The following is a 27,255-nucleotide window of genomic DNA, read 5'->3' as shown; positions in this document are numbered from 1 at the left end:
CAAACATTGATGGTAAATTTTTTTTTAATAGATTGATCTGAAGAGATACGCGGTGCCTTTGGGTAAGACTCTGTGCTTGATGAGGTGGCGTATTTCAGATTATTAAGTTGATGCCTTGAGTAAACTTTTGCTTAAACTCCAGGTGAAAGTCAGTGGGGTGACACGTGTGATGCTCCTCTGCAGACACTGACCGGAGCTCTTGGGTGCTGGTGGAGATGCTCACACTTAGGGATTTCAAAAAAAATTACTTCAGAGCAACTTTTGGGGGGTCCAGATTGTTTGATTCTGGCTTCATCTAAACAAGCCCTGATCCTGCCACTGACCCTTGTTGTGGGGTCACTGGCCAGCCGTCTCATGAGGAGGGTGGGGCGTCAGGTTGGGAAGGAGCCCTGGTCATCAGGCTGCAGTGATGAGGAGCTGCCTGGGCTCTGAGTCGTCCTGCTGTCAGCGGGGTGCTCTGTGTTTGCAGCTGGCCTGGGCTTGCTTGCCCTTCACGCGTCTCAGTTCAGCACCTGCCTCTTGGAGCACTGTGCTTCCACGTTTGAAGTCCTGTCCAAGTGGTGCAGCCACACCAACGCCGAACTGAAGAAAGCTGCACATTCAGCTCTGGAATCTTTTCTGAAACAGGTACTTTTTAAAATGTTTCTATGCAAAAAATTTAAATTCCAGTCTTGTGCATGCACGTTGAAAAATAAATACAAGTTGCTCCATTAGCTTCCATAGTACTTAAAGAAGAAAGCTTGGTCCTCCGTCAGCCGCACGGGTGGCCGCGGGTCTGGAGGAGAGCTCGGATGCCAGACCCCATCAGGGCCTTAGAGCTGAGGCTGGACAGGAGTGGCAGTGAGAAGGCTGGGCGGGGAGGTCAGGGCAGCCAGGTTGGCGGGCGTTGAGACAAGATGCTGGTGTCTCCATTGCTTCTAGATAGAGGAGGGTCCACCTGTGCCTGCATTTCCGTCCAGGTGGAACATGGGTGCGGAGGGTGAGTCGGGTTGGCAGTGCGTCTGTGGCAGCCAAGGAGCGTGTGCTGGTGGTCCTGAGCGCCCGAGGTGGCTGGAGAGGCCTGCAGGTCAGGTAGTGGTGGGAGTTAGGCTCTCTGGGTTGGCTCTGATGGAAATCCTGAATCACAGTGTTAGGGACGGTGGTTAGTTCACTAGCTGGTCCCTGGAGATCCAGCCCACTTGTGGTGCAGACAGTGTCCCACGGCCGGGGTGCTCTCAGCTCGTCTGTTGGGCTGAGAATGTTCATTCCCAAGTACTTCTGTGGACACCTGTCTTCATTTCTCTGGAGTGAACCCCTGGAAGCAGAACTGCAGGGTCGCACGGTGGGTGCTTGCTGAACTTCATGAGAAACCGCTGAGCCCTCTTTTGAGCTGGCTGTACCGTGTTTCTTTCCCACTGCTAGTCCCAGTCACCCCACGTTTTGGCAGCACCTGGTGTTGTCCGCCCTTGATTTTAGCCCTGCGATGGGTGCCCAGCGTCACCCCACTGTGCTTCTGATTCGAGTGTCCGAGGGGACTGTTGGCAGTTTCTTTCCCTGCAGTTGTTTTCCATTCTTGGGTCTTGTTTTGTGGAGTGTTTGCGCTGATGTTCTGCTGGTTTCAAAATCAGATTGTGTGTCTTTGTTAACAAGCTGCAAGTGTTCTTTATGCGGTCGGGGGACCCATCCTTGTCTAAAAGTTTTGGGAGGACATGGGGGCTTTGTGTGGGTCAGGGCGTGTGTTGCTGGTTGGCGATGCAAAGTGGACGTCTTCTTCCAGCCTTTCACGATTACCAGGCTTCTGTCCGTTCTCGTCTCCAGCAGTCTCTGTGGAAATTAGCCGTGCTTTCAGATGCCCGTGGTAGTCTCGCGTTGGGCGGCTGTCGCTTTGTGTGGTGAGTTGTGGTGACCTGCTCCTCAGTGCTGCTTTCCCTGCCTCACTTCATCTAGACTTTATAGTTTGTACCTTATTTTGAGAAATGAGATGCCTTGTCTTTCTTCCTGATTGTGAGTTCGGAACCCTGTTCTCTGTTGTCCTGCAAGGGGCCTGATCTGTTGGTGACTCTGACCTCACTGGCCGTGGGCCTGCCCGTGAGTCACAGATGAGTCTGGGGATGCATTCTGCTTCGTCAGGGCCGTAACCTGGAGCCCCTGTCCTGTACCTGCGTCTTGCTGCGTTTACATGGCCCCTTTCCGCCCCTGCTCTAGGAAGGATGCGTCGCGTGCAATGACAGTGCCACCTCTGAGCCTGGTGGAGACGAAGCACACTTAGGAGTAGAAACTGCGTGGAGCTGCGGCATTGTGCTGGCAGTGTCTGACCGCAGTTCCAGCCCTGTCACGTTTGTACAGATCCCTCTGCCTCCTGTAAACGTCTCTAAACACTGTGCGATGGCAGGTTTCCTCCGCGGTGGCTGGCGACGCAGAGGCACACAGGAGGGAGCTGCAGTTCTTCATGGAGCAGTTCTGCAGGGTCATCAGGAACACGGACGCCAGCAGCAAGGACTTATCCATCGCCATCCGCGGCTACGGACTGTTCGCGGGGGTAGGCGTGGGGTAGGGGTTCCGCCGGAGGGCCAAGGGGATCCGGTTCCCTGGTTCTGAGCAGCGTCTGACTCTTGTGACGATGCTGTTCTTATTTGCTGTGTGCTGGGTGGTTCTCTCAGTGCTCGCTGTGTCCTGGGGTCGTGCGTAGGCGTTACCTCAAGTACGCAAGCTCTCCTGCAGGCTTTTAGGGATCTCAGTCCACTTTACAGATGAAGAAACCGAGGCCCAGAGACATTGGGTAACTCATGAAAAGACACACAGTTACAATGGACAGAACGAGACAGAACCCCAACGTGTAGGGTAGAAATGCCACGTTTCCCTGCTGCGCGGCCCTGCCTGCCACCTGTGGAGGGAACTTGTGGTTGAGGAAATGTGCCACCTTAGCCAGGGTCCTGACGACCGACAGGGCCGTTCAGGGAAGTTGAGAAGAGACGTTGCCACCCCCACGTGTGAGGGAGCGGGTCTGTTCCCAGCCTCTCACCCCTACGTGTTCCACCCTGACACGTCCTCATTTCCTTCCAAACAGTCCTTTCCCCTTTTTAGAAATGCTTCCTTTCCATTTCTCTCTGCTGCTCCTTTCAGCATACTGAGGGCAGAGGAAACGGTATGTGAGGGGACTCAGAGACAACCGAGAGCAGGAGTTCCCAGCTTCATACCTGTGGTCTAACCACCATGGACATGTTCGCAGTAGTTAGGTGTGAGCACAGGGCCCAGGTAGGTGTGCGCACGACTTAGGAGGCTGGAGTGTGGTGGACAAGGAGGAAGGGAGAAGACTCTAAAGAGATAAAGGAGCCAGAGCCTCGAGGAGACTGGACTAGACTTGAAGTCTGAAGCAGCCTCTGGACACCTGCAGCTGGGCAGTGGGCGGTGCAGCCAGATCTGTGAGTTAGGAAGGTGGCTCTGGGTGCTGATGCCACGTGGTGTGGTGGCCTGTCCCAGTTGGGGTTTGGTTCTGTCCCTTCTCTGGGCGACCTGCCTCCCGGGGTAGGGACGGCGCCTCATTGGTCTGATCACTTCCGTCTGCCCGGTGCCTAGAGTTCTGGTGATGATCTCCAGATGTTTTGTGTGCTGTTAAATATTTAGAATGTATTTATAGGTTATTTTCAAAGCATCTTTATAAGATGCACTGTATTTTTTCACCATTAAAAAGCTTGTTGATGTTTAGTCTATGATAATGTGGCTTAACACACCTTAAGTATCATTACTTGATGTTGGTGAAATCGGTCAGCATGGTTTTCCGTTTCCTAAAGCCATGCAAGGCTGTAAACGCACAGGACGTTGACTTCATGTACGTGGAGCTCATTCAGCGCTGCAAGCAGCTGTTCCTCACTGAGGCGGAGACTGCTGAGGACCACGTGTACCAGATGCCCAGTTTCCTGCAGTCCATCGCCAGCGTCCTGCGTCACCTTGACACAGTGAGTGAGGGAGTTCGCTCAAGGAGGACAGTGTTAACTCCTCCATCTCAGCCTCTCAGACATTGTGAGGCGCAGGGCAGTTACATACCTTCATTTCAGGCTTCACTGGTGACAGTTTTCATTAGTATTTTGTATTGGTACAATTTTTGTCATGAAACTTTACTTCTTGTTCCCAAAGCGGGAATAATTGTTTGTTACTTTTAAAAATCTTTCTAAAAGATTGATTGCTGCTTGGGATAGAATTGCACCCAAAGTATCACTCAGTTTTACTCTGATTTTTTTAGGCAATCACAACAATGAATGGTAAGCCAATACCAGTAGATTAGATCATCAGCCAGGTTTATCATTTCTCTGACGTGTGTCTAGTTGCGTTATTTTGACCCTATTTGTCTTGCCCCTGTTTTTATCCCCTCCTCTGACGGCTAGTCTGCATTCATTTCTGGTAGGTTCCTGAGGTCCATATCCCTGTTCTGGAACATCTCGTGGTCGTGCAGATAGACAGCTTCCCACAATATAGTCCAAAGATGCAGTCGGTGTGCTGCAAAGCCATAGTGAAAGTTTTCCTGGCCTTAGCAGAGAAGGGACCCGTTCTCTGGAATTGCATTAGCACTGTGGGTAAGTTCGGAATGCATTCTTGTTTTTATGGTGATGAATGATGAATACGTAACATACTGTGTGATGTAGATAAAAAACATCTGGCTGTCAAGTTCTTTTGTATCTTTGGACTCCTGATGTTTTGGTGGACCAAGATCTCCATTTCTGTCCTTTTCAAAAAAAGTTTTTTCTCTGCCTTTTGGTTTTGAGCCCTAACAGTCTAAAATTTAAAACTACAGATATTAACAAATGTAGGAGAAAATTGAGAAGTAAGTTAAATTTTAAAAATGACTCAATTTTGTTGAGTGGTTGTATTTTTCAGTGTTTCTTTCAATTTTGTTTCTATTTTCTTTTTTTTAGTGCATCAGGGTTTAATCAGAATATGCTCTAAACCTGTGATCCTTCAAAAGGTAAACTGAACCTATAATTTGAAAATTAGTCTTTTGCTGTCTGGAAGGTTAGAGATGTTGGACTTTGCTGTTTGTGAACATGCAGAAGTTGCCCTTTTATTTATTAGCTGTGCTTTACATTTTGGAGCGTGTAGGACGTCGTATCTATGAACTTTTTCAAGTGAATAAACGTCTACGTGTTGAAACATCCTTAAACATAACCTTACTGTTACAGACACACTTTTATGAAAAGGAAGATTTCCTCTTGAAAGTCTAGGACAGTATACTTGGGCACATGATGGAAGGCAAGTCTTAGGTGCTTAAAGTGACAGGAAATAGGATGAGACAGGGTTCTGTGTGAGAAAGTGAGATTGATTTTTTTATAACACAGGCCTGGGGCAGTGTTTTGAAACATTTGTTAGTACATGTTAGTCCAGGCTAGAAAAATCATGACTTTTTTCCAGCTTTTTCAGTATGCCTTCACAGTGTGCTGTCTTCATTACTCAGTCAAGTTGAAGTCCCTGGCTGGTGGCTTTTGTAGCTCGGAGAACTCTGAAAATCAGAGCCCCAGCGTCAGCTTGGGTGTCTGTCCTCCCACCAGGGTGCTGAGCTTGAGTCTGAAGATGACCGTGCGTCGGGGGAAGTTAGAACTGGCAAGTGGAAAGTGTCCATGTGCAAGGACTACGTGGGCCTTGTTAGAAGTCTCCTGAGCTGTGACCAGATGACGGTAAAAATGACAGTTGTAAAGCCAGAGAGGTGCCCTGGCCCCTCTTTGCTGGTCTCCGTAGTCGTGCACTTTGCAGACTCAACTCTTTCAGAAGTACATGTTACTAACTTCCAGTAGTTTTTTTTTTTTTTTTTAAAAGAACTTCAGGTAATGAAAAATTAAAACAGTATTAAGTTAGGATAAAGTGAGACTGGAAAAAATCAATTAAAAGGAACAAAATCATAGCACCTACTTAAAATTAATTCCTGTAGCTGAGTCCTTATTTTAGCTTAAGAAGCAGCTGATGCTGGGTTGTTCTTTCTGACAGGCCAGCTGGGGGGTGGCAGAAGCGGGGCAGTGTGACCACCATGGGGGAGCTGCGCTCTCTGTAACGGTTAGAGAGAAGCCAGCTGGCTGACGGGCGTGCAGGGGCTGGTGCACAGCGACTGTTCCCCGGGGCGAGAGTGCGGCTCCTGCCTCCAGGTGCACCTGCTGTGGGCCAGGTCATGACCAGGGAGTGATGCCCAGGAGAAGCACGTTGTCAGCAAATCAGACATCCTGTCCTGTGAAAATTGCAGGGTTTTTTTTTTTTACTGAGGTAGAATGGTAGATCAACGTTAATGGTTTACCTAAAGTATTTCTTTCTTACATGTGTTATTAGATACGAGGGCTTTGTTTTTGGAACAGTAGAGTATTTTACTTTTAAATAATAGATTTAGTACTTTTAAATCCATTCTGAGGATGGATGGACATTTACCCATGTGTATGTGCATGTGTGGTTGTGCATATGTGCACGCATGTGCATTTGCACAAGCTTCAGCATATGTCCGTGTGTCGCACACAGACGTGTGTACGCACAGACACACACGCTCATTGGGGTGAGTTCTTTGACGAGCACTGGCCTGCACCTCACCTGCTCCTTCGTACTTAGTGTGCGTTCCGCGCCTGGGCTGTGTCTGTGTGGCGCTGTCCCGGGAGTTGGGGGAGGTTTCTGCATTTTGCTGCTTTGGTTTGCACAGACGTTGCCATGATGTTAAGTACCCATGTGCATCTGAATGAACCATGATACCTATACTGATTCTTTTTTGTACAACATTTTGAAATTTACTGTTTTTCTTTACTTTTAAAGGATTCTTTTTTAGCAGATGAAGCATTTCTCTCTCTGAATTCCTCCCTTCAAAGTCTGAGTCGTTTGCTATATGATGAATTTATAAAGTCAGTTTTGAAGATTATTGAGAAATTGGATCTTACGCTAGAAAAGCAGACCATCGGGGAACAAGAGGTTAGATTTGTCAATAATAACTTGCATCATCATTATACCAACTCTCTGCTGCAGTGTTTGGGGCAAATAGCACATTTGTAAACAGGAAATTGGCTTCTTTGGTGTTGATATGTGTCGTCGATGCTTTTCAGATGAATAGCCTGAAGTGTAGAAAACATTATCTCCTAGATTGTTCAGAAGTGATTTACGTGTTTAATAAGTTAAAGCAAAATCTTCTGGAAAAGTTGTCACGAGGGTAGTTTCTCATCCCAAGCAAGAGTCAAGGGTCCGGTCTTGTTTAGTGTACAGGCGGCTTTTTGTGGAAGGCGGGAAACCTGGGCCTCCTCTGGTTTATGGCCAAGGAGATGCCAGGCTCTGTGCTTGAGGCGGGGGCTGTGGGCAGAGGCGCAGACGTTCTGCACTGCTTTCCTGGCCTGGGGCAGAGGTCAGACCTGGCGTGAGGCTGCCACGCGGAGCCTCTGTCTGCTCTGAGGGGTCTGAGTAACAGGCCAGGGTGTGGGCTCCGTGGAGAACACGCAGGCTGCTTTGGGGTCCGCTGGCTCTGGAGTGGGTTTGCGTGTCTGTGATAGTGCGTGTCATCCACTGCCCTGCCCAGAACCTTGCGGTTAAGGGGGTGCGGGGACAGAGGAGGGTTCTTTGCCATGTCCACGCTGCTGCACTTGTCATGTCCTGTGTCTACACAGGTGACGGGTGACGGGGACGCCGGTGTGTGTTCTGCTGCTCTGGGTGCATTTTGTTTATGCACCTTAAAAATCATGTCATTAACAGACACGCCCAGAGGGTCTCACCTGGGCTGTTGGCCCCACACCTGCGTCTGTGTCTCCTGCTCCCTGGGCGCGTTCTTGGTTCCTCTGCAGAGGGTCAGCTGTCCACTGTGTCATCCTTTCCCACTCGAGCCTTGTCCCCTTCAGCTGCGAGCCTGACTGCTTGGTCAGCGTTTCCACCGGAATCTGAAACAGACCTGACCCTGGTGTGCGTGTACCACCACCATTAATTATGGTGGCTGCTCCTCTGCTTCTTGGTCTGGAGCGTCCAGGTCCTCCATCCGGTCCCTGCAGCTCCTTTGAGAAACTGTAGCCCTGTCGTCTTTCTGTGTCTGCACCTTCCTTTCTCTGTGTTGCATCCCCGCTCTCCTGTGCTGTGGTCTGCAGGCCACTGTTCTTGTCCACTGTGCTGCTGGGCCGTCTCCACCTCCTCGCTTCTGTGTCCCATCCTCTTAACCCCGGCCCTGGGCCGCAGATCCCCCGGTGAGAGACTCATGCAGTGTTTCTTTGGTGCAACTACTTTCACAGATTGGCAGTGCAGCTCCTGGGGTGTGGGTGGTCCCAACTTCAGATCCAGCAGCAAACTTGCATCCTGCTAAACCTAAAGACTTCTCAGCCTTCATCAACCTGGTGGAATTTTGCAGGTATTTAAAACATTCGATTCGTTTAAGAGTGGAAGTGATCAATTATTGGCTATAAAATGGGAAAATCACTTGTGTAGATGTAAGAAATGAATTAGTAGGACTTAAATATGAAATCGCTTATATGAAACTTTAAAATATATCTAAATGTAGCAAATTTACCTTTTTAAAAAAATATATTTTAAAGATCTTTAGGTAGTAAAAGTAAGGAATATGGATACACCTGAAAATGCTCTATAATGGATTCATAGGTTATGATTTTTCCTTTTAGATGCAGGTACTGGGAATTGAACCCAGGACCTGGTGCATGCTAAGCACCCGCTCTAACCCTGATCTGTACCCTCCCCCCCATTATGATTTTGTTTTGATTATGTCCTTTATAATTTCAAAGCTGAATGAAAATAGTATGAGAATTTCTACATTAAGCTTTAAATCTGTTTTTACAGAGAGATTCTTCCTGAAAAACACGTAGAGTTTTTTGGGCCGTGGGTGTGCTCCTTTACGTATGAATTAATTCTGCAGTCCACACGGCTGCCGCTCATTAGTGGTTTCTATAAATTGCTTTCTATTGCTGTGAGAAATGCCAAGAAAATAAAATATTTTGAGGTGAGTGTTTCTGGGGAGACATTGAACATTCCTGTATTTCTTAGTTTGCACGAGTGTGTGCGTGCATTATGAGATATGAGGGTATAGCATATTGCGGTTTTAAAATCTACTTATTTTATTACCTGTATTTTTAAAAACTGATGATGTGAGTGGCAACTGGATGATTTAAACAGTTAACTAAGCGTTTTTCTGTTCTGATTAAAAGCACTTGGTTAAGTGTGTTAGATGCTGGTGCCAGGGCCAGCATCCCAAGCCTCCCTGGGGAAGTCTTATGTCCTCTCCAGGCTCATCTAGTTGGAAGGCTCAGTGGCCTGTGCCCTGGGCCCCTGGGGGCTCTGGTGGTGAGCAGTGAGCAGGCGTCTCAGCTCCCAGGTGTGCTGAGCGGTTGGGGGAGTGGGGCGTGGACTTAAGCTCCTGCTTTGATCAGCCAGCACCTTCCACCTCAGGCTGGTTTCTCTCTGGCCTCTGCCTGAAGTGTTTTCAGGGCTGATTTCCCTTCCCCTCTGCTCGAGGCCCTCTCTGTAGAGTGAAAGTGGGGTCCCCTCAGAAGGAAGGCTGGGAATTGCCAGATCAGGACCCAGAACTACCTGGTTACCGTTCACTGAACTAATTCACTGTTTTATTTGACAGGGAGTTGGTCTGAGGAGTCAGAAGCAGTCTCCTGAGCACCCAGAAAAGTGTTCTTGCTTCGCTTTGTTTGCAAAATTTGGTAAAGAGGTAATTTTAAATTTATCCAGTGTTATCATGGGCTATTTAAAAATGAATGTATGTTGGAAAAAATCCTGGTGATTATAAATGGTCTAATTACTTAAAAATTGGTTTGCTTAATCCTCATGGGGATTAAGGGATTAAAAAACATTAATAGAGTAAATCACTGTGCTTCAAAGTCCCCTGAGTTTTCTCAAAATAATTCGAGTGATGACAACTCAAAGCTAATAGATCCTTTAGCTTTTCCACATGATGGGAGTTAATAACTCAACAGATGAACTTCCCTGAGACGAGTACTTCGTTTTCAAACGAACGTGGCCGCGTCAGATAAGGCTGCGTGATTATTTTTTTGTATTTGAGAAGACTGAGAATTGCAGGCCATATTCAGGTGCACAGCTCAGCTCCTGTCTCCTTTCTTGCAAAGGTGTCAGTTAGAATGAAGCAGTACAAGGATGAACTCCTGGCTTCCTGCTTGACCTTTGTCCTGTCCCTGCCATACAACATCATTGAACTCGACATCAGAGCCTATGTCCCCGCGTTGCAGGTGGGTGTGTCCCACGCGGAAAGCACTTCCTAGAAAGCTTGGAAATTTCCTGTGGCTGTCACAGTGGGCACTCTCCTGCCAGGCTCCCTGGTTCAGGGTCTGCTGCTGCCACGGGACGCTGGCAGGGTGCTTGGAGCGGAGGGCTGTGGGACCAGCCTGCCCCGTGCGGTGGGCGTGTGGTGGCACCAGCCGTCAGGCACCTGCCCTCCAGCCTGTCTGGGTTCTGGCAGAGGAAAGACTTCTCATTAGAGACAATGGTCTTAAATTCCCTGCGTTTCATTACTTTTTTGTGCTACCATACAGATGGCTTTTAAACTGGGCCTGAGCCATACCCCGTTGGCGGAAGTAGGCCTGAACGCGCTAGAGGAGTGGTCAGGCCGCATCTGCAGACATGTGATTCAGCCCTATTATAAGGACATTCTGCCCAGCCTTGATGGGTATCTCAAAACTTCAGCCTCATCAGGTAAGGTTTGGAGGAGCTGTGACATGCGTCTTAGAATGGCGGTGTCGTGACTCCTGGGACTGTGTATTTGTTCCTTCGTGACTTGAGTCCGGCACATTCAGGATACGTCTGGTTGGGTTTCTGTGGCCTCCCAGTTCATTTCAGTGTGATTGGGACATAGGAGGTATAACTGAGGTATTAAACCTGCTTTTTATTTTACTCACTTACGTCCTACCAAGATTTATAAAATCTTCAAGGGTAATAACTCTGCCTTAAGTATCTCGCACTCCTTATAGATCCTAACGTACTGCCTTGCGAAAAACCTTTTGTTTAATGTGTCAAGCTGGGATTGAAACTATAAGGAAATCCAATAGTAATTTTATATTTTGACCTAATCTCACCTGATTTTTATTGGTTTTCAAATGTAACTGGTGAAGCGCTAATGTTGATTAAGAAGAACAGGCACGCGAGAAATAGGGGTGGGGAAAGGTTAAAAAAAACTCGTCTGGCCAAGTCAAGAAAAGTAGTACGTAGAGCGAGGGGCAGGAACTGCTTGACCAGAGCGCAGCGGACATTGTGGTTAGTTGGAGCACAAAGCAGGGTCCACTGGAGAAGGACGCTGAGTGCTGGTGAGAACTTGCGTGTTTCTGTCATCACAGTAGGAAGTCGAGTGTCAGTTTGTGAAGTTTCATCTGTGTAAATCATTATTTTGTTGTCCAGTTTAAATCCTGTTGGTTTGGAAACCGTAAGTGAAAAGTACGTGACAGCTGCACTCAGGGTCTGGTTTTTACCACACCTTGGTACATACTCAGATTTCATGAAGGAAGAGTCAGCTTTGGGATAGGAATAGCAAGTGTTGTTCAGAGACAGAAATGCCAGCTAGTTGATGTCTGTAGCTTATGAATTTAGTCTGTCAGTTGGCTCATTGAAAAGATTTGTATTTCTTTTAAGTTAAGTTGATTACCGCAATTCTCAGCAGAGGATTTGTCTGTTGAACATGTGCGCTCAGATAATTAGAGAGAGAGAAGGGAGGCGTGGGTCAGTCTGCATCTCGGCACCCTGGTCTGGTGGTCGCGTGGCTGTTAATTCCGATGGGACTTCACGATCCCCACACACCACTCAGGTGGTGGCGTCCAGTTTTGGCTCTGGAAAGAAAACTTTTGTATTTGTAGATTCTGTAAAAGGTTTTGATTCTTTTTAAGAAAGTTTAATGGAAGCTACACTGTGAATGTTCTTATTCCTCATGGAACTCTCACTGTGATAATTTTACTGTCCTTGGTGATTCCTCCGAATCGATTATTACTGTCAAAGTGGCAAAGTCGTGGTTTTTCCAGCACCATCAGCCTCACCTAGTTGGCCCTCCGCCTAGAGGAATAACTTTTTCACCTGTTTATTTCTTTATGTTAGTAGGGACGTGTGGCTTCTTCCCTTTTCAGCAGGTCTAATCCTTCTCTGCTCTCTCTGACTTTGGAGCTCAGCTTGTCCCAGATCTGACCTGTGGGTGAGCGGTGGGAGCGGCCTCGCTCCCCTGGGCGGCCCCCTTGCCAGCCTTTCCTCAGTCCCGCCTGCCTGGTCTTGGGCATCAGCCCCTGCTCCAAGGAGCCATGTTTCTTTTAGTCAACAGTGGTGTTTAGAACTGAGACAACCACTATTAATGTTTTTCGCTCTAGGAGTTTTATTTTCAATTGTAATTTAAATTCGGATTTTAATGTCTGTATGGCAGTGTGTTCCCTTGTGTTCATCAAGTAAATGAATGGTGCTGTTTACAATGGGCTTTTGTTTTGTTTTGTTGGCAGATGAGACCAGGCATAGCTGGGAAGTGGCAGCACTTTCTCGGGCCGCCCAGAGAGGGTTTGACAAAGATGTGCTGAAGCATCTGAAGAGGACAAAGAACGTTTCGTCAGTAAGAAACCCCTTGTATTTTCTCCACCTTCAGTGATGCAGAGGTCAGATGCTCATGCGTGTGAAAATTAAAATTCTTCATTTAAAGTGTTAGTTATTCTTACAGTTAAATTGGGATACAGTCTAGAAGTAATTTCAGTGTATATTTAGCAATAAAAATGTGGGCTGGGGCAACTGGTTGTTGTCTTGGTCTTGCTTCCTTGTTGGTGCAGCGCTGTTGTGGGTGTCTGAGGTGCTCACTCACTGGTGAGCTCTGAAGTACGTCGTTCTGTCAAGGGAAGCTCTTGGCAGCTGGGTTTTTCAGTGGTAACCGCGTAGGAGCGGTGTTCTAGATGCGGCGAAAGTGATGTAAACAGAGAAAACTGAACTCGTGCGGGGACAGTTCCTCTCTCAGGCGTGCTGTGAGGAACGAGCTGTGAAGACCTTGGTGTGCAGAACTGACACTGCAGGCTAGGGGAGCGTCTCCCCCTGCCCGGTGGGCAGCTTTGATCGGGAGGCCCGACCGAGACGAGAGACGCTTCTGTCTGAAAGTTTTCTGCTGTTTTGTCACATGTAAGAGAAGCAGGGCAGTTGGAGGGCATGTCTCCAGGTTGTGCGTCTCTTTGCAAACACAGGACCCCGCCCCCAGGACAGGGGTCTCGCTGTGGCCCTGGGTCCCAGGGCAGGGCCGGCGCTGCTGTCACTGGTGACGTGTGCACTGTGCGGTGTGGGTGGTGCTGTTGGACCCTTCGCACCTCGTTAAACCTGGGCCCCGGCGCGCAGGCGTCCGCACCTCCTGCGTGACGTGACGGAGCGGGGGGGTGCTGGGCTTGGGGTGCTCTGAGCCGGGAGCCTGGCAGCCCTTTTCCTCAGCACCACTCTTGTGATGGGGGAGTCAGATAGATGCCGCTGTTCAGGACCTGGCAGACGTTTTCTGTAAAATAAAGGGCTTGAGAGTGAGCCTCACTTGAAAGAAAACATCTGAGAACATTTGTTGCCAGTGGTAAAATTAAGGCTTTTACATGGAAATTAAAATCCTGTAACGCTCACCACGCGCTTAACAGCATCTCGGTGCTTACCACGTGTGATCTTTTCGCGCGTACACCGAAGCGTGGCAGCACCCGGAGAAGCCGCGTAACCTGGTGAAGCAGGGTGTTGAGATGAGCAGGACGTCATGCCCCCTGGTCACACGTGGGTAGAGACCCACTCAGTGCAAGACAGACCGGTGGGTCCTCACGCAGTAAACTGCACAGATGCACTGACTCTGCACCGTAACTGAGCTTTTGGGCACTACTGCTTGTTCAGGTCGGGAGCTGTGTTGGAGAAACCACGGTTACCTAGAAAGACAATTAAAACACTCCTTTTCCAGCTGCAGCCACAAGTCTGTCACAAGTGTGAAATTGTGAAACTGCCACTTGCCTGAGGTTGTTTATTTGGGAAATACAGTTACTTTTCCTAAAAGTATGTCATTTGTAACATGTAACGGATTTAGTATTTTTTAATAAAATGATAACTATTTAACATCTAAGTTTTCACTCCTAATGTGCTAAATACTCGTAAATACCACCCATGTAAACAAAAGCTCTCTGGGGACCCTCAGTATTTTTTAAAGCGTTCTGCCAAAACTTGGAACCGCTGGCCTAAGAAACAGATGTCTGAGTGCACTGCTGGAAGAGATGCGGCTTCCTTTCATGAATTTGCAGCCGAGTTAACCGCAGTGCCGTGCAGGGTGTGAGGATCCTGAGTCGTTTTCTTTCATGTCATGACTGTAATTTTTAACTCGGTCGTCACCATGTGTGTGCGTTTGTTCCCTTTGCAGAATGAAGCACTGTCCTCAGAAGAGATAAGGGTTAGAGTCGTACAAATGCTCGGCTGTCTCGGAGGACAAATAAACAAAAACCTCATAACAGGTAACCTTTCCTGAAAATAAGTTGACCCCTGTAGATGTATTTGTACTGCCATGTGGATGCATATTCTCATGTTTGTGTTTTCAAGTAAGATTACAAAGAGTCATATTTTGCCTCGAGGAACGCTTTGACTGTGCCCTGCAGCCTGCGAGGTCCGTCCACACGCCACAGTGCTGTCAGCTCATGGGAGTGCTCTAGCGTCTTTTCCTTAATTTTTTTTTTTTTTTTTTACCAAGTACCTGTTATGTGCCAATAGGCAGTTTTTAATTTAATCTTCAGAAACTTTTCATTGTTATAGCAACCTTTAACAGTTATTGAATATCATTTGGCAGACACTGTGGTAAACACTTTACATACATTAACTTTTTTTTGCCAAGAAAATAGCATTTTAATTTTGAAATGTATCAGTCTACATTAATCAGAGCATTTTCAAGCAGCTAGAAATATGTATCTAAAATAAAGAAGTTGTAACCATAAATCATAGCAAAGCTGGCAATATAACTAAATTGGAAATGAGTTTACAAAATAAATGAGAACACAAAAACATATAAAATAAGTGTGGTGCTCATTGCATTCTTTTGGGGATTGTTGTGAGCGGGAGAGGAGAGAGGGGTGCGTGCAGTGGGAGTGAGATGGCGGCATGTTCCCGCTGTTGGAGCGCGGCCCCCGACACAGGTCAGCCTGTGCGCAGTGACACTGTCTGCTGTCCTCGTCAACCTGGAGTCGCACATCTTGACTTTCCAGTGGCATCCTCATCATCAGTAGTCGAATGACAAAGCAGCGTTACTGCGTCACGAGCGCTCCGCCAGAACCTCCTGCTGGGGCTGGCGGCTGTTCCTTACCTCATCGTTAGACACGATGTGCAAGCTTTCTAGTCCCTGATAACATTTTCCCCTGTACAAGGACAAGCATTTATTGAAGTTAGTTTTAAAATTTTTGTTTTGGTTTCGTTTTTTGAATTTTTAATTGCAGTACAGTTGTCTATAATGTGTTAGTTTCAGGTGAATAGCAGAGTGATTCAGTTATACACACATATGTGTATCTGTTCTTTTTCACATTCTTGTCCATTATAGGTTATTATAAGATATTGAATACAGTTCCCTGTGCTGTACAGTGGGTCCCTGTTGTTTATCTTTTTTATATATAGTAGTTTGTATCTGCTAATCCCAAACTCCTAATTTAGCCCTCCCTCACCCCTCTTTCCTCTTTGGTAACCATAGTTTATTTTCTGTGTCTGTGAGTCTCCCATTTTTTGAAACAGAATCTAACGACACTCTAATATTAATTAATCGTTGTGTCAGGAATTCAAAGTTATCTTTTTTATATCTTGTATTCTTAATACTTGGATATTTTTAGATTGCTTTTGATTGGAATCACCATTTTTGATTAGTAAAAATTTATCTGTACTTTTATTTTTAAACTTTCATAGAAAGTGGACTGGTCACGTTTGGCATTTAGGAACTTAGAACCTCTATTAGGAAAACAAGTGTTATAAAGAGGTGTTTACTTAAAATATTGTTCATCTTTCATTTTCCACAGAATAAGCAGCTTTTACTGAACTTAGAAATTAAACATTCCAGACTGTTAGACTTGTCTAGAAGTGATTTTAGTTCAAGTCAGATTTGGGGGTAGTGTGTGGTGGCCACTTCGGGTCAGTGCCTGTCTGAGGGCCGGTTTCACTAGTGACCCTAACAGCCGAGTGAAAACGCGCTTCTGGTCTCTCTGAACAGCTGCGTCCTCCGATGAAGTGATGAAGAAGTGTGTGGCGTGGGACCGAGAGAAGAGACTCAGCTTCGCGGTGCCCTTCCCAGACATGAAGCCTGTCGTCCACCTGGACCTGTTCCTGCCTCGAGTCACGGAACTGGCCCTCTCGGCTGGAGACAGACAAACCAAGGTACTTCTGTGCCTCCTCACTCACTAGTCTGAGTCTGCTTGTGAGACGCGTTGTTAGGACGCATGGATACGTACTTCGTCACTTCTGGATTCTGTGTAGTCTAGTAATTAGAAACCATTCTGTTACCAGAAGTCTGTGTCATTGATAAATGGGAGTGAAACGCAGGTTGTCCCAATAGGGAGTAAGCTGGAGGAGCGCTGATGTACCAAAGCCCTTCGTAGGAGAGGGCACAGGGCGAAGGGCGTCTAAAGGTGACTTTTAGTCTGTGCTCTGTTATCTCCTCAGCCTGAGATGAGAAACAGGTAGTCTCAGGTTTGTATCTTAGTTTGTGTGTTTCCAAAGTTTGTGCTTTAAAAGTAAAGTTACTAGAAGTGGTGGTCGAGAGTGCGCTGACAGGCGAGCGGAGCTCTGCAGTGCAGCTGGAGGGACCCGGGACTGCCCTGGTCCCGGCGTGTAAATCCCCCAGATCTCCACTCGCACCTTCTGGACACAGAGCAGAGTGCACATAAGTGCTGCTTCAGCGTGTTGCACTGGCTGCGCGGGGTTTCTCTGTGAGGGGCCGCGTGGAGAGAACGTTGACGACTCAGGCTTGTTGGGCCCCTGGCCTGTTTCAGGTCGCGGCCTGTGAGCTGCTGCACAGCACGGTCGTGTTCATGCTGGGAAAAGCCACGCAGATGCCTGACGGCGGCCCGGGCCCACCTCCGCTGTACCAGCTATACAAGCGCACCTTTCCTGTGCTGCTCCGACTGGCGTGCGACGTCGATCAGGTGAGTGCATGGTTTTGAATTTGAAACAGTTGCAAAACGTAGGGAAAAAAAAAAAGTCTGGTTCAAGCTCCTCATGGCTGCACTTGGGAACCACTGGGGATCTTTAACCCCTGCCGCCTGGCTGCTGCCCCTCAGGGACAGGACCTGGGGTTGGGACTCTTCAAAGCGCCTGGCGGTTTTTGAATATGTACCACAGAGTTTGGGGGGAAGAATCACTGTTGTTGATAAAGTTTCTGAGAGTTGAGCATCCAAAGCTGAGTTTGCTGTGGGTCCTATCACGTTGGGGCTCACAGTCCCCCAGGAGTGAAGGAGAGGGGAGAGCAGGGCCGGAGTTGGGGAGTGTTGGCAAGTCGCCTCTTCCTCGAAACTTTGTGGACTAAATTCTCCATTCCTGCCGTGACCCAGGAAAAGTCAAATTCTCACTTAATTTCATGAAGCTAGCAGAACCCTGATATCAGGGTGCACATGCAAAAAAGAAATCTAACACAAAATTCGTTTAAAAATGTAAATGGGAAATTCCTCAGTGTGGCTAGGAGTGAATACAACCCAGCAGTGTATTAAGGTGAACGTGATTAAACAGTATTTGGGGGTGACACTGGAAATGTGTCACAGAAACAGATTTCAGAAGCAGTGATCCTCTCTGTGTAAGCCAAAAAGGCGTTTGTTTTGGTAAACCAGGAATAGTTTAGTTTTATCTTTAAAATGACGAAGAACAGTTACGTGAATGTCACAGCCAGTCATCCCAGCCCTGCAGCACTGGAGCTGCCTTGGGCTTTGGGGAGGGATGGGGTGGGCTGGTCGCAGGCACCTCCAGCCCCTCGGAGCAGCGCCTGTGCGGAGTGGATGCTCAGGACGGCCGCCTACGTGTTTACTCAGCTGCCTACACTGGTCAGTCTCCAGGCCTCTGATCAGGCCCTGAGGTCCCTGAGGGCCAGGACGTTAGAAAGGAAGGAAAAAGTATTTTGACTATAATTTTTTAAAAATCTGGAAAGCTCAGAGTATTAACTGGTAAATCTAAGTATTAATAAAGGGTAAGGCTGATGAATTACAAAACAGGCTGTAGCATGCCAGAGCTCTCACACGCCTCCTTGCTAGTGTCGACCACCGGAGAACACGTACAGTCGACAGTATTCCGTTCGTAACAGCATTGAGAGTGTAGCAATAAAGCGCCAAGAAGTGAGCTTCAGTGTGCCAGGCACACGCGTGCCTCACCAGGATGAGATGAATACGCTGTGCACCTGAGGAGTCGGCTTTTCCCAAGTAACTCAGTAGATCTGGTGTTGTCCCAGCAAAAAGCCTGGGATTAATTTCATTTTGAACATACAGAGTAATCTGAAAGAATAGTTGCTGGAGCCTAACCAAGAACAGTTTTGAAAGCGGAGAGAGCTGAAGGGAGTTGCCCTGACAGATGTTACGAAGCCGTGTTGGTCATAATGGGGCTGAACTGGTGCACAGATGTGTCGCTGGAAGAGGCTGGCAGTTGGAACGGGGACCAGCTGTGTACGTAAAAACTACATGTGGCCGCCGAAGGGGCTTTTTAAGTTAGTGAGAAAGGGATCGTTTAATAAATACTATTAGTGCAGTTGCCTAGCATAGGAAAAATTAATTTCAAATTAGAAAGATTTGGTAGGAAAAACAACTATAAAGATATTACAACGTGGTGAATTCTGGCGTGTCCGTCCGGCTTGGGACCGTCTTTTTAACTGATGAGCTGTGCTAATTAATGTGGAAACGCGGCGGTGAAAGTGAAGCCTCTTCCCCCTGGGGAGAGGCGCTTCGCCCTCTGCAGAGAGAGCCGAGTGTATCCTAGATCTTTGCAAAACACGTTTTCACAAGTGTGCGTGTACTGTTTGGTAGATAAAAAGCAGGATCATGACACTCAGAAGCACTTTCTTTCATGTACAAAATGTGATTTCTGCTGCTTGCGTGGATTTGGTTGCCATTACATCATAGGCGACTTTCCATAAATTTTCGCAGGAAGAGAGATTTTCAAACAAGATATTGGAGGCAGATATATAGAAGAAAAATGTTAGTGTATTGATAGTTTTGACTTTGTAAGTGTTCAAAACTACCGAATGGCACAAAACCCACAATTTTGACATACACATAATGTGGGGAAAATTTTTGTCACATTTCACTGAAGATAAGATTTTTAAAATGGGCAAATGGGTAAAGAACAAAAACAGGTAGTTGATGAACAGGGAAGACATGGCCAAGAAATACGTTTCAGTTATTCAACCTTTTTAGGAAATAGGGAAGTTCAAATTCAGATGATAGATACCGTTTGCAGCTGCTGTCAAACACATTAAACATTGGCGGTGTTTGGTGTTTCCAGGCACGTGGGGAAAGGCCTGCGCGTCCTGGCAGATGGTGCTGTGGGCCGTGGAGGCTTGGGGGCAGCAGCCCTTGTCCAGGGAGGGGGAGCTCAGAGTGGTGTGTGTGAGACACTCATAAACTAGGGGTGCCTGCGTTTCTGACAGGATCCTGGCGACTGGATCATAGTGTATCCATACGCGAGGTACCAGGCAGCTGATGAACATACTGATAGAGCCTTTGTGTTTATATGAGAAGTACTCAAAGTTAAGAGGTTACAAAAGTGTGCGTTTATTTGTACACACATGTGCATGCACGTATTTAAATGTGCACGAATGAAATATACTGAAAGTTAACAGTGATTCTGAGTGTTACCAGTGGTTCCCTTTGGATGTAGGAATGTTGATGGTTTTCTCCACTTCTGTAATTTCTGGAGGGTGTGTGTGTACATATATATAATTTATGTACTAGGAATAAAAAGTTTAATTTCTTTGGGGAAAAAAAGTGATGCTTTAAGACCAGGCTGAACTTCCAAACTGAAAGGTAAGGCTCTTCCTTTCACTTTCAGTCTAAAAATTGCTTCAAAGTTTAGAAAGACAGTTTTTGGAGAGAAGTATCCGGCTGCAAGAGGACTCTTGCTTAGTGTGAGCTCCAATACGTTGCATGTGATTGTCGACCTGGTGTCGTCACGATGTGGGTGAGCTCGGTGCCAGCGGGGATGTGAATGCCCCTGGGTTTCCTGGGGATCCTGGAGGCCCGTGTGCATGAGACTGAGAGATGTGTGGGGCATACAGGTGGGGGATCTGCTTCAGCTGTGCTGGGAATGCTTTATTCTCCCTGGAGGAGAGGATTAGCTGCGTAACCGTTTGTCCCAGGCAATTCCTCTTGTCCAAAAGGATAACGAGACTTCTGTCCAGGCGTGAGAGACGTGGTGGGTGGTAAAGCCAGAGACCCCTGGTGCGCTCTGGGCCCTGGAGGGACCGTGCGCATTTGGGAGGGTTGGGGTGGGAGCCCAGAGTCCCTTCCGTCCAATCTCCAAGGAGTAGCTCTCTTTCTCCCTCCTTTCGGCAGGGGGAGGAGAGGTGCCTCTTCTGTGTGTCCTGTCTGCAGGACAGCTCTGAGGTCTGCAGTGGACGGTGACCTGCGTTTGGTTGTCACCACAGGGTGTGAGTGGGGCGTAATTGAGTAACGATGATGCCTGTGGTCCTGGAGGCCTCCTGCGCACATTCAGGATCGAATTCATCAGGACGAGTGTCTCAGCCAGCACATTTGCCCCGCTATCCTCCTCATTAGAGGAACCGTCGGTTTTGTATGCATATCTTTCTTTGCTGGACTCCTGCGAGGGAAAGAAGTTGGAACGTGTTCATCACGGAATCTAACTAGAGACACCACTGTGGTGTTACCGCTGAATTTTGCTCCTGCCGTGTGTGTAGTGGAACTCTGTTTGATACGAAGTTAACGTGGAGAAAATAAATTCTGATGGTGGTGTTCCTTCAGGTGACGAGACAGCTGTTTGAACCTCTGGTTATGCAGTTGATTCACTGGTTCACCAACAACAAGAAGTTTGAGAGTCAGGATACTGTTGCCTTGCTGGAAGCGATCCTGGTGAGTAATGTTGGTCCTGCTGGACCCACACTCAGCTTGAGCGGAAGTTCACTGTCAGGGGTCAAGATGGAACACTTGGCGGGGCTGCGTCCTCCCTTGTAGAGAATCTGTGGGGCCATTTTTTTTTTTTTAAACATTTTTTTATTGAGTTATGGTCGTTTTACAGTGTTGTGTCAAATTCCACTGTAGAACACACTTTTTCAGTTATACAGGAATATACATACATTCATTGTCACATTTTTTTCGCTGTGAGCTACTGCAAGATCTTGTAGACCTTGTATGTATTTCCCTGTGCTGTACAGTATAATCTTGTTCATCTATTCTACATTTTGAAATCCCAGTCTGTCCCTTCCCACCCCCCACCCCCTTGGCAACCACAAGCTTGTTATCTGTGTCTATGAATCTGTTTCTGTTTTATATTTATGTTCTTTTTTTTTTTTTTTTTTTAGATTCCACATATGAGCAAACTCATATGGTATTTTTCTTTCTCTTTCTGGCTTACTTAGAATGACATTCTCCAGGAGCATCCATGTTGCTGCAAATGGCGTTATGTTGTCGGTTTTTATGGCTGAGTAGTATTCCATTGTATAAATATGCCACCTCTTCTTTATCCAGTCATCTGTTGATGGACATTTAGGCTGTTTCCATGTCTTGGCTATTGTAAATAGTGCTACTATGAACACCGGGGTGCAGGTGTTATTTTGAAGCAGGGTTCCTTCTGGACATATGCCCAGGAGCAGGATTTCTGGGTCATATGGTAAGTCTATTCCTAGTCTTTTGAAGAATCTCCATACTGTTTTCCACAGTGGCTACACCAAACTGCATTTGTGGGACTGCATTTTAATGAACAAAATGCCAAATTTCATTACTTAAGTGATGCTTTTAAATATCTGCAAGCAAAAATTCACTTTTTTTGTTTTGCTCTCCTTTTTGGGGAGATGGCTGTAGATTTGACAGGCTTCACTTGCATTAAGGCAGTGTGTGTGTGCGGGTGTGGAGGGTGAAAGGGGAATGAGAATGTTCTTAGACGTCTGTGAGTTGCGGTATCCTCTTTTTTTTTTTTTTTTTTTACTATCTGTAGTGTAATAGTTCAGATTAAAGGGAATTTTTTGAGCTCATGCAGTTTTCTCCTGCATTCTGATTCAGTTAACTAACAGCCCCTAGAAATAGCAGCTCTCTGTTTGCATAGAACGATCCTGAGATTGCAGACTTAGAACTGTTAGGACTGGTCAGAGGTACACTGAGGGCAGGAGCAGTGGGGTCAGCCAGGGCCTTCCTATTTTTTCACACATTTTAGTTTTCTGAACCTGTGGGAATAACTTTGCAATTGATTTCTTTAAATGTCCTCTTAATTGATTTTAGCTGTTACTTCAACCTGTAATTTTGTTTGTTGTGCATCGACTGCAGAATCAAAACCCCCAGCGGAAAATATAGCACGTTTGTCCAAACAAACGTCCTTTAATTCCACGTTTTTGCAGGCTGGCTCCCACTGGAATCAGTGTCTCACCTTCTGTTCAGTCTAGGGTGAGATGTGTCAGTCTGGGCATCAGGACGCTGCATGTAGCACTGCCGTCCACCTGTCTGGCTTGCCGGGTGGGTCCTGGGCATCCCAGTGGTGTGTGGCTGTGAGCAGTCCTACTGCTCTCGGAGACCCCTTGCTGGATGCCACCTCTGGGCTGTGGTCGCTGCTGAACATTTTAAATCAGGATGGTGACATGACTGCACCTGCGGTTTAATCCCCTGCAGTGTCTGCCAGTGACTCCTGCCTGGGACAGATACGTTTAATTAAATTTAACTTGCAGCTTATTTCATTCAGATGGATTTCGTCTAATGTTTCCATTCCGCTTTTGATCCTTGAAGGCAGCTTAAGTCAGGACTTCACAGGGAGTCGGGTGAAAGATGGTGTAAAACGGGACAGGTGCAGAAAGAAAAGGTGGAGGGGAAGCGAGGGCTGGTGTGACCCTCGGCATGGCCGCAGTCCCCGCGGGCCGGATTCCCACATCTGTGCCACTGCTCCGAGGGGCCCCCAGCACCGCCCCCCGGTTCCAGGGTTCTGCCCCCTTCCTGAGTCCCGGTGAGCACTGTCTGCAGAGGTTTGGGGGTGTCAGAACCCCCGTTTCAGTGTCTCCGTACTTGTCCGGTTAAACTTCTCCTTCGTGCATCTCAGAGGGAAACAGAAACATCCACATTTCCTTAGCCTTTTTCCAGGTGTTGAGGGATGGGCCCCCGTGGAGCAGCTCTGTGAAAGTCCACCACGTCTCTGCGTGGCTTGTCTCTGGCGTCACAGCTTCCCCGGGCCGGCAAGGACGTGAGCCTCTACCCTCAGTGAGAAGGCTGCTACGAGGTGGCAGCAGCCTGCGTTCTCAGGGTGCAGTCAGCTGTGTTTCTCAGGGAAAGGCTGCTTTGTGGTTTGTAATTAAAGTATTCTTCCTTTTTTCACGGATTTTTCAGTTTCTTAATGTGTTTAAAAGGAAGCGTCTCCACTGTGTCGGAAGGAGCTGGCTATTAGGCCAGGTTCTAGACAGTCAGGTTGCTTTGACTGGCGCCTGCTTTTCCTGAGCGGCTCTGAAGCAGTGTTCGTGACATGTGCCACTTGTGCTCAGAGGCAGACCGGGATATTCACTCAGTTGTCATTTTGTGCTTTGTTTCAGGATGGAATTGTGGACCCGGTTGACAGCACTCTAAGAGATTTCTGTGGCCGATGTGTCCACGAATTCCTCAGATGGTCCATTAAGCAGACAACACCACAGCAGCAGGAGAGCAGCCCAGTAAATACCAAGTCACTTTTCAAGCGACTGTACAGCTTTGCACTTCACCCCAGTGCCTTCAGGAGGCTGGGGGCGGCTCTTGCCTTTAACAGCATCTACAGGGAGTTCCGGTGGGTGATCCTCCAGGGGGCAGGGGGGGTGTGTGTGTGTGTGTAAAGGTCTTTATGTTCTTGGTGGTGACTCTGTGAAGTGGCTCAGTGTTTACGATTCCACGTACTCATGTATCAAGCATTTACTAAGTGGTGACGTTCTCGGTGCTGTGCTGTTTTCTGGAGATTAAACAAGGAGTCAAAATGCAGTTTGCATTCAGGAGGCTCAGGAAGTCCTGAGAACTGCATTCAAACATGGATCTACGCACTCTGGAAAGCACAGCAGGAGATGTAGTGCAGGGTCTCCTGACACAGTTCACATTGTTTAGGGGGGCTCCCTGTACTGTTTACACTTGGGGTGGGACTTAAAGGACAAGGGAGGCAGCCCGAGCGTTTCAGGAGGGGACAGGGCAGAGAGAGACAGGACGACGTGGAAGGAATGAAGGCGGTGCGCTCCTGGCTGTGGGGTGTGAGGTTTGGGTGGGAGCGAGAGGAGACTGGCCGGGAGCCTCTGTCTGCAGAGTTCATGGTGAAGGGGACTTCCAGAGCCCAGTCTGTGCAGTGGTGGGAGCAGGGAGGGGCACACTTACTGCTCCTTAAGTTCACCTGCCAGCAGCTGCATGCAGAGTGGGTCTGGGGGCCAGGACGCCAGTGCAGGGGTTGCTTCACTTCCAGGGAAAGACGGTCCCTGACCTCAGCTCGTGGAGCATCTGTTCACTGAGTGTTGCGGGGCCGCATGCTGCAGGGAGACCAGATGTCGCCCTTCCTGAAGGTGGCATTTGACAAAGGGGTAGGGAATATTTCATCAGTCACACAGATGAAGGTGAAACTTACAGCTGAAATCAGGGCTTTTGAGCAGGGGTACCTGACTGCGGAGGAGTCCTGTCGTGAGGAACCTGACCTCGTTTAGTCAGAATAGCTTGGTTCAGGAAGTGGCAGCTGGGACAGCGGTGACCGAGTGTGACCGTGCGTGGTGGCTCACGCTGGCCAGAGCACCTGTGGTGACGGTTCTGTAACATGTGGATGTTGGACTGTGTTGCGCACCTGAAGCTGATGCAGTGGTGTATGTCAGTCCCACCTCCACGGAAAGCCCTAACCTGTGTAGAGTTTACAGACTCATGAAAATGAAAGAAGTTCCTGCACACTTAGCACCCAGGGTTAGAAACAGAATATTATCAGTATTTTGGACCCGCCCCTGCCCTGAGCTCACCGTTCTCCTACTGGAGGTCACTTGTTCCCATTTTGCCTTTCGGCTGGGTTGCCTGTGTGCACCCCGAGCACTGTGCTCCTGGTCCTGGAGAGCAGCTGCCGGTCGTGGGCACGGTGGGTGAGGTGGGTCGGGGTCTTCACTGTCCGGGACAGGATCCTGGGACACCCTGCTGAGCAGGGACTGGCATCCGCTTCCCTGGGAGTAACGGGAGCCCGTCCTGAGGAGCTGGGTGGACCAGGTCCCTTGTTAGTCCTGGGAAGCAGAGCCCTCCAGGGATGTGTGAGGGAGACCTGCAGCTGACGTGAGGAAAAATGCTGTCCAGGGACGTGCACTGCCCTTTAATTTCTGCCCGCGGCTGTCCGAGTCAGAGCACGGTCGGCACGCTGGGCTGGGCCTGCGCAGGAGGGAGCCTCAGGAAGGGGGGGTGCCGCTCTGCCCAGCGTGTGCAGGTGCAGCACCCCCTCCCCGTGAGAAGCCGTCTGCGCTGGACGGGCCGCAGACGTCACTGTCCACGTGCGGCGGGTCTGGCTGTGAGAGGCCCAGTGCTGCTGTTGGTGCTGACTGCCTGTGGAGACGTGGAGAGCTGTCAAAACTACTGTGTTTTACATGAATGTGGATGAGGTACCAGGTTTCCTTTCAGCTGCATGCAATTTTAATGAGGTGCGTGGAGTGTGGTCAGAACAGCGGTTTTAAGGTTACGTCCTGTGAGTGGAACTGCAGGTGAGGTAAGTGCTTATATGGGAAAAAGCCAGGGCTCCTGGGTCTGCTCTGGACAAAGCTGCTTCTTTGAGAAGCGTCTTAGGTTGTTTGGGGTCTGAAAACACATGAGCCGCTCTTCAGGACAGGTTAGTGGAGGCGCGCTTGTTGGCAGCACGGCCTTCTTCCTCGTCAGGCGTGTTTGCTGCGCTCTCAGCTGAGGCGGCGTCCCTTGTGTTGCAGGGAGGAAGAGGCTCTGGTGGAACAGTTTGTGTTTGAGGCCTTGGTCACATTCATGGAGAGCCTGGCCCTGGCCCACGCGGACGAGAAGTCCTTGGGTAAGTCTCGCCCGCGCCGTGTGCCGCCCGCCTGCCTTAAGGGCGGGTGAGAGCTCCTCCCGGGGCCCCGGGGTGCTGTGCCCCGGCCAGGGTGATGAACGCGAGGGAGATGTGCCCTCCCTCCCAGACCCGGTTTGTGTGGGGCCTCTGGGCCTCCTCCCCCAGGCGTCACGTGCCCCGGCGGTCCCTCAGCTCAGCCCCTGGCGGGGGGCCCCACCGAGGGCACGGGGCGGTTTTCTCTGACGCTCCGGTGAAGCTGGCCCGTGGCTGTGGTGACACGACTGAAAATGCGGACTGCACAAGGTGAGGAAGGTCGTGACCTCGAAGATGCGGTCAGGGCTTCCTGCCCGCTCCTGACCTCAGCGAAGAAAGTAGTAGTTTCGTCGCAAGGTTGTGCTGTTTTGACCTTATGTAAGACGTGATTTTAAAATACCAAGTCAGGAGTAGGCTAACATGGCTGAGGAGTGATAAGTTACAGTGTTTACGGATACCTCTGGGTCTCAGGGCGGGTGGTGGTCCCCACGTGGTCTGCGGGTAGGTCGGGCCGGGTCCACACCTCACAGCAGCGGCCACGAAGCCCCCTCTCACCAGCTGAGACAGACAGATTAATAAGCTCTCTTGTGCTTCCTGCTGGTAGCCCTGCTGTGAGCAGAGATGCATAAGACTCAGTCCTGACGTCAGTGGCTCAAGAGTTACTTTATCTCGACACCATGTGTATGTGAATTTTCTCAGAAAGTGAAGCTTTACTCTTAAAAATCACTGCCATATTTTAAAAGCATAGAAAGAACCCTTTCCCTGGGTAGTAGAGGTCAGAATGAGCCGTGTGAGGCCCCTCCCCTCAGCGGCCCCAGGCCTCTGTGGGTGGCGTTGCTGCTTATTTCCGTTCTCCTCTACAGGAGCCGTGTCACTGAGCTGTAATATAGTTTAACCTACGTGAGAGGAAGCGGGGCTTGAGGGACTTGCACCCCTTATATGATGGATGGAAGTACACAGGCTCTGGCCTGCTTTGTGGGTCTCGTAACACCTGCAAAGCCTCTCGGTCGCAGAGCCGCGCGTGGGGGCTGCGGGTACCGCTCTGTGCGTCTTCAGTACGAGTTTCGTTTTTGGACATGCAGTGTAATTCATTTATTTAAATTTCATATTTTGAGGGATGGAAGCGTATGGACTGTTTTGAAT

The 27,255-nt window shown here is 48.5% G+C and overlaps 1 protein-coding gene across 4 annotated transcripts in view; it reads left to right on the top strand.

Annotated features, from left to right (window-relative positions):
- Window positions 1–27,255, top strand: part of PRKDC (protein kinase, DNA-activated, catalytic subunit) — a 120,093-nt gene that overhangs the window by 10,501 nt on the left and 82,337 nt on the right. For all 4 annotated transcript variants that reach the window (XR_012503213.1, XM_074355054.1, XM_074355053.1 and 1 more), the window contains exons 9-28: window positions 32–62; window positions 470–627; window positions 2,372–2,518; window positions 3,771–3,935; window positions 4,382–4,550; window positions 4,890–4,939; window positions 5,520–5,645; window positions 6,754–6,906; window positions 8,199–8,314; window positions 8,758–8,917; window positions 9,548–9,634; window positions 10,050–10,169; window positions 10,473–10,632; window positions 12,408–12,514; window positions 14,312–14,402; window positions 16,130–16,293; window positions 16,908–17,060; window positions 20,871–20,978; window positions 23,630–23,856; window positions 25,985–26,079. Coding sequence is in view for 3 of the 4 variants with exons in the window: in XM_074355054.1 (XP_074211155.1) it covers window positions 32–62; window positions 470–627; window positions 2,372–2,518; window positions 3,771–3,935; window positions 4,382–4,550; window positions 4,890–4,939; window positions 5,520–5,645; window positions 6,754–6,906; window positions 8,199–8,314; window positions 8,758–8,917; window positions 9,548–9,634; window positions 10,050–10,169; window positions 10,473–10,632; window positions 12,408–12,514; window positions 14,312–14,402; window positions 16,130–16,293; window positions 16,908–17,060; window positions 20,871–20,978; window positions 23,630–23,856; window positions 25,985–26,079 (2,587 nt within the window). In the remaining variant the exon portion in view is untranslated. The remainder of the gene's footprint in view (window positions 1–31; window positions 63–469; window positions 628–2,371; window positions 2,519–3,770; window positions 3,936–4,381; window positions 4,551–4,889; window positions 4,940–5,519; window positions 5,646–6,753; window positions 6,907–8,198; window positions 8,315–8,757; window positions 8,918–9,547; window positions 9,635–10,049; window positions 10,170–10,472; window positions 10,633–12,407; window positions 12,515–14,311; window positions 14,403–16,129; window positions 16,294–16,907; window positions 17,061–20,870; window positions 20,979–23,629; window positions 23,857–25,984; window positions 26,080–27,255) is intronic.

Source organism: Camelus bactrianus, chromosome 29 (genome assembly GCF_048773025.1).
Source record: "Camelus bactrianus isolate YW-2024 breed Bactrian camel chromosome 29, ASM4877302v1, whole genome shotgun sequence".
Taxonomy (NCBI): Eukaryota; Metazoa; Chordata; class Mammalia; order Artiodactyla; family Camelidae; genus Camelus; species Camelus bactrianus.
Note: the sequence above shows the minus strand (reverse complement) of the source record. Positions and strands in the feature narration are given on the sequence as shown.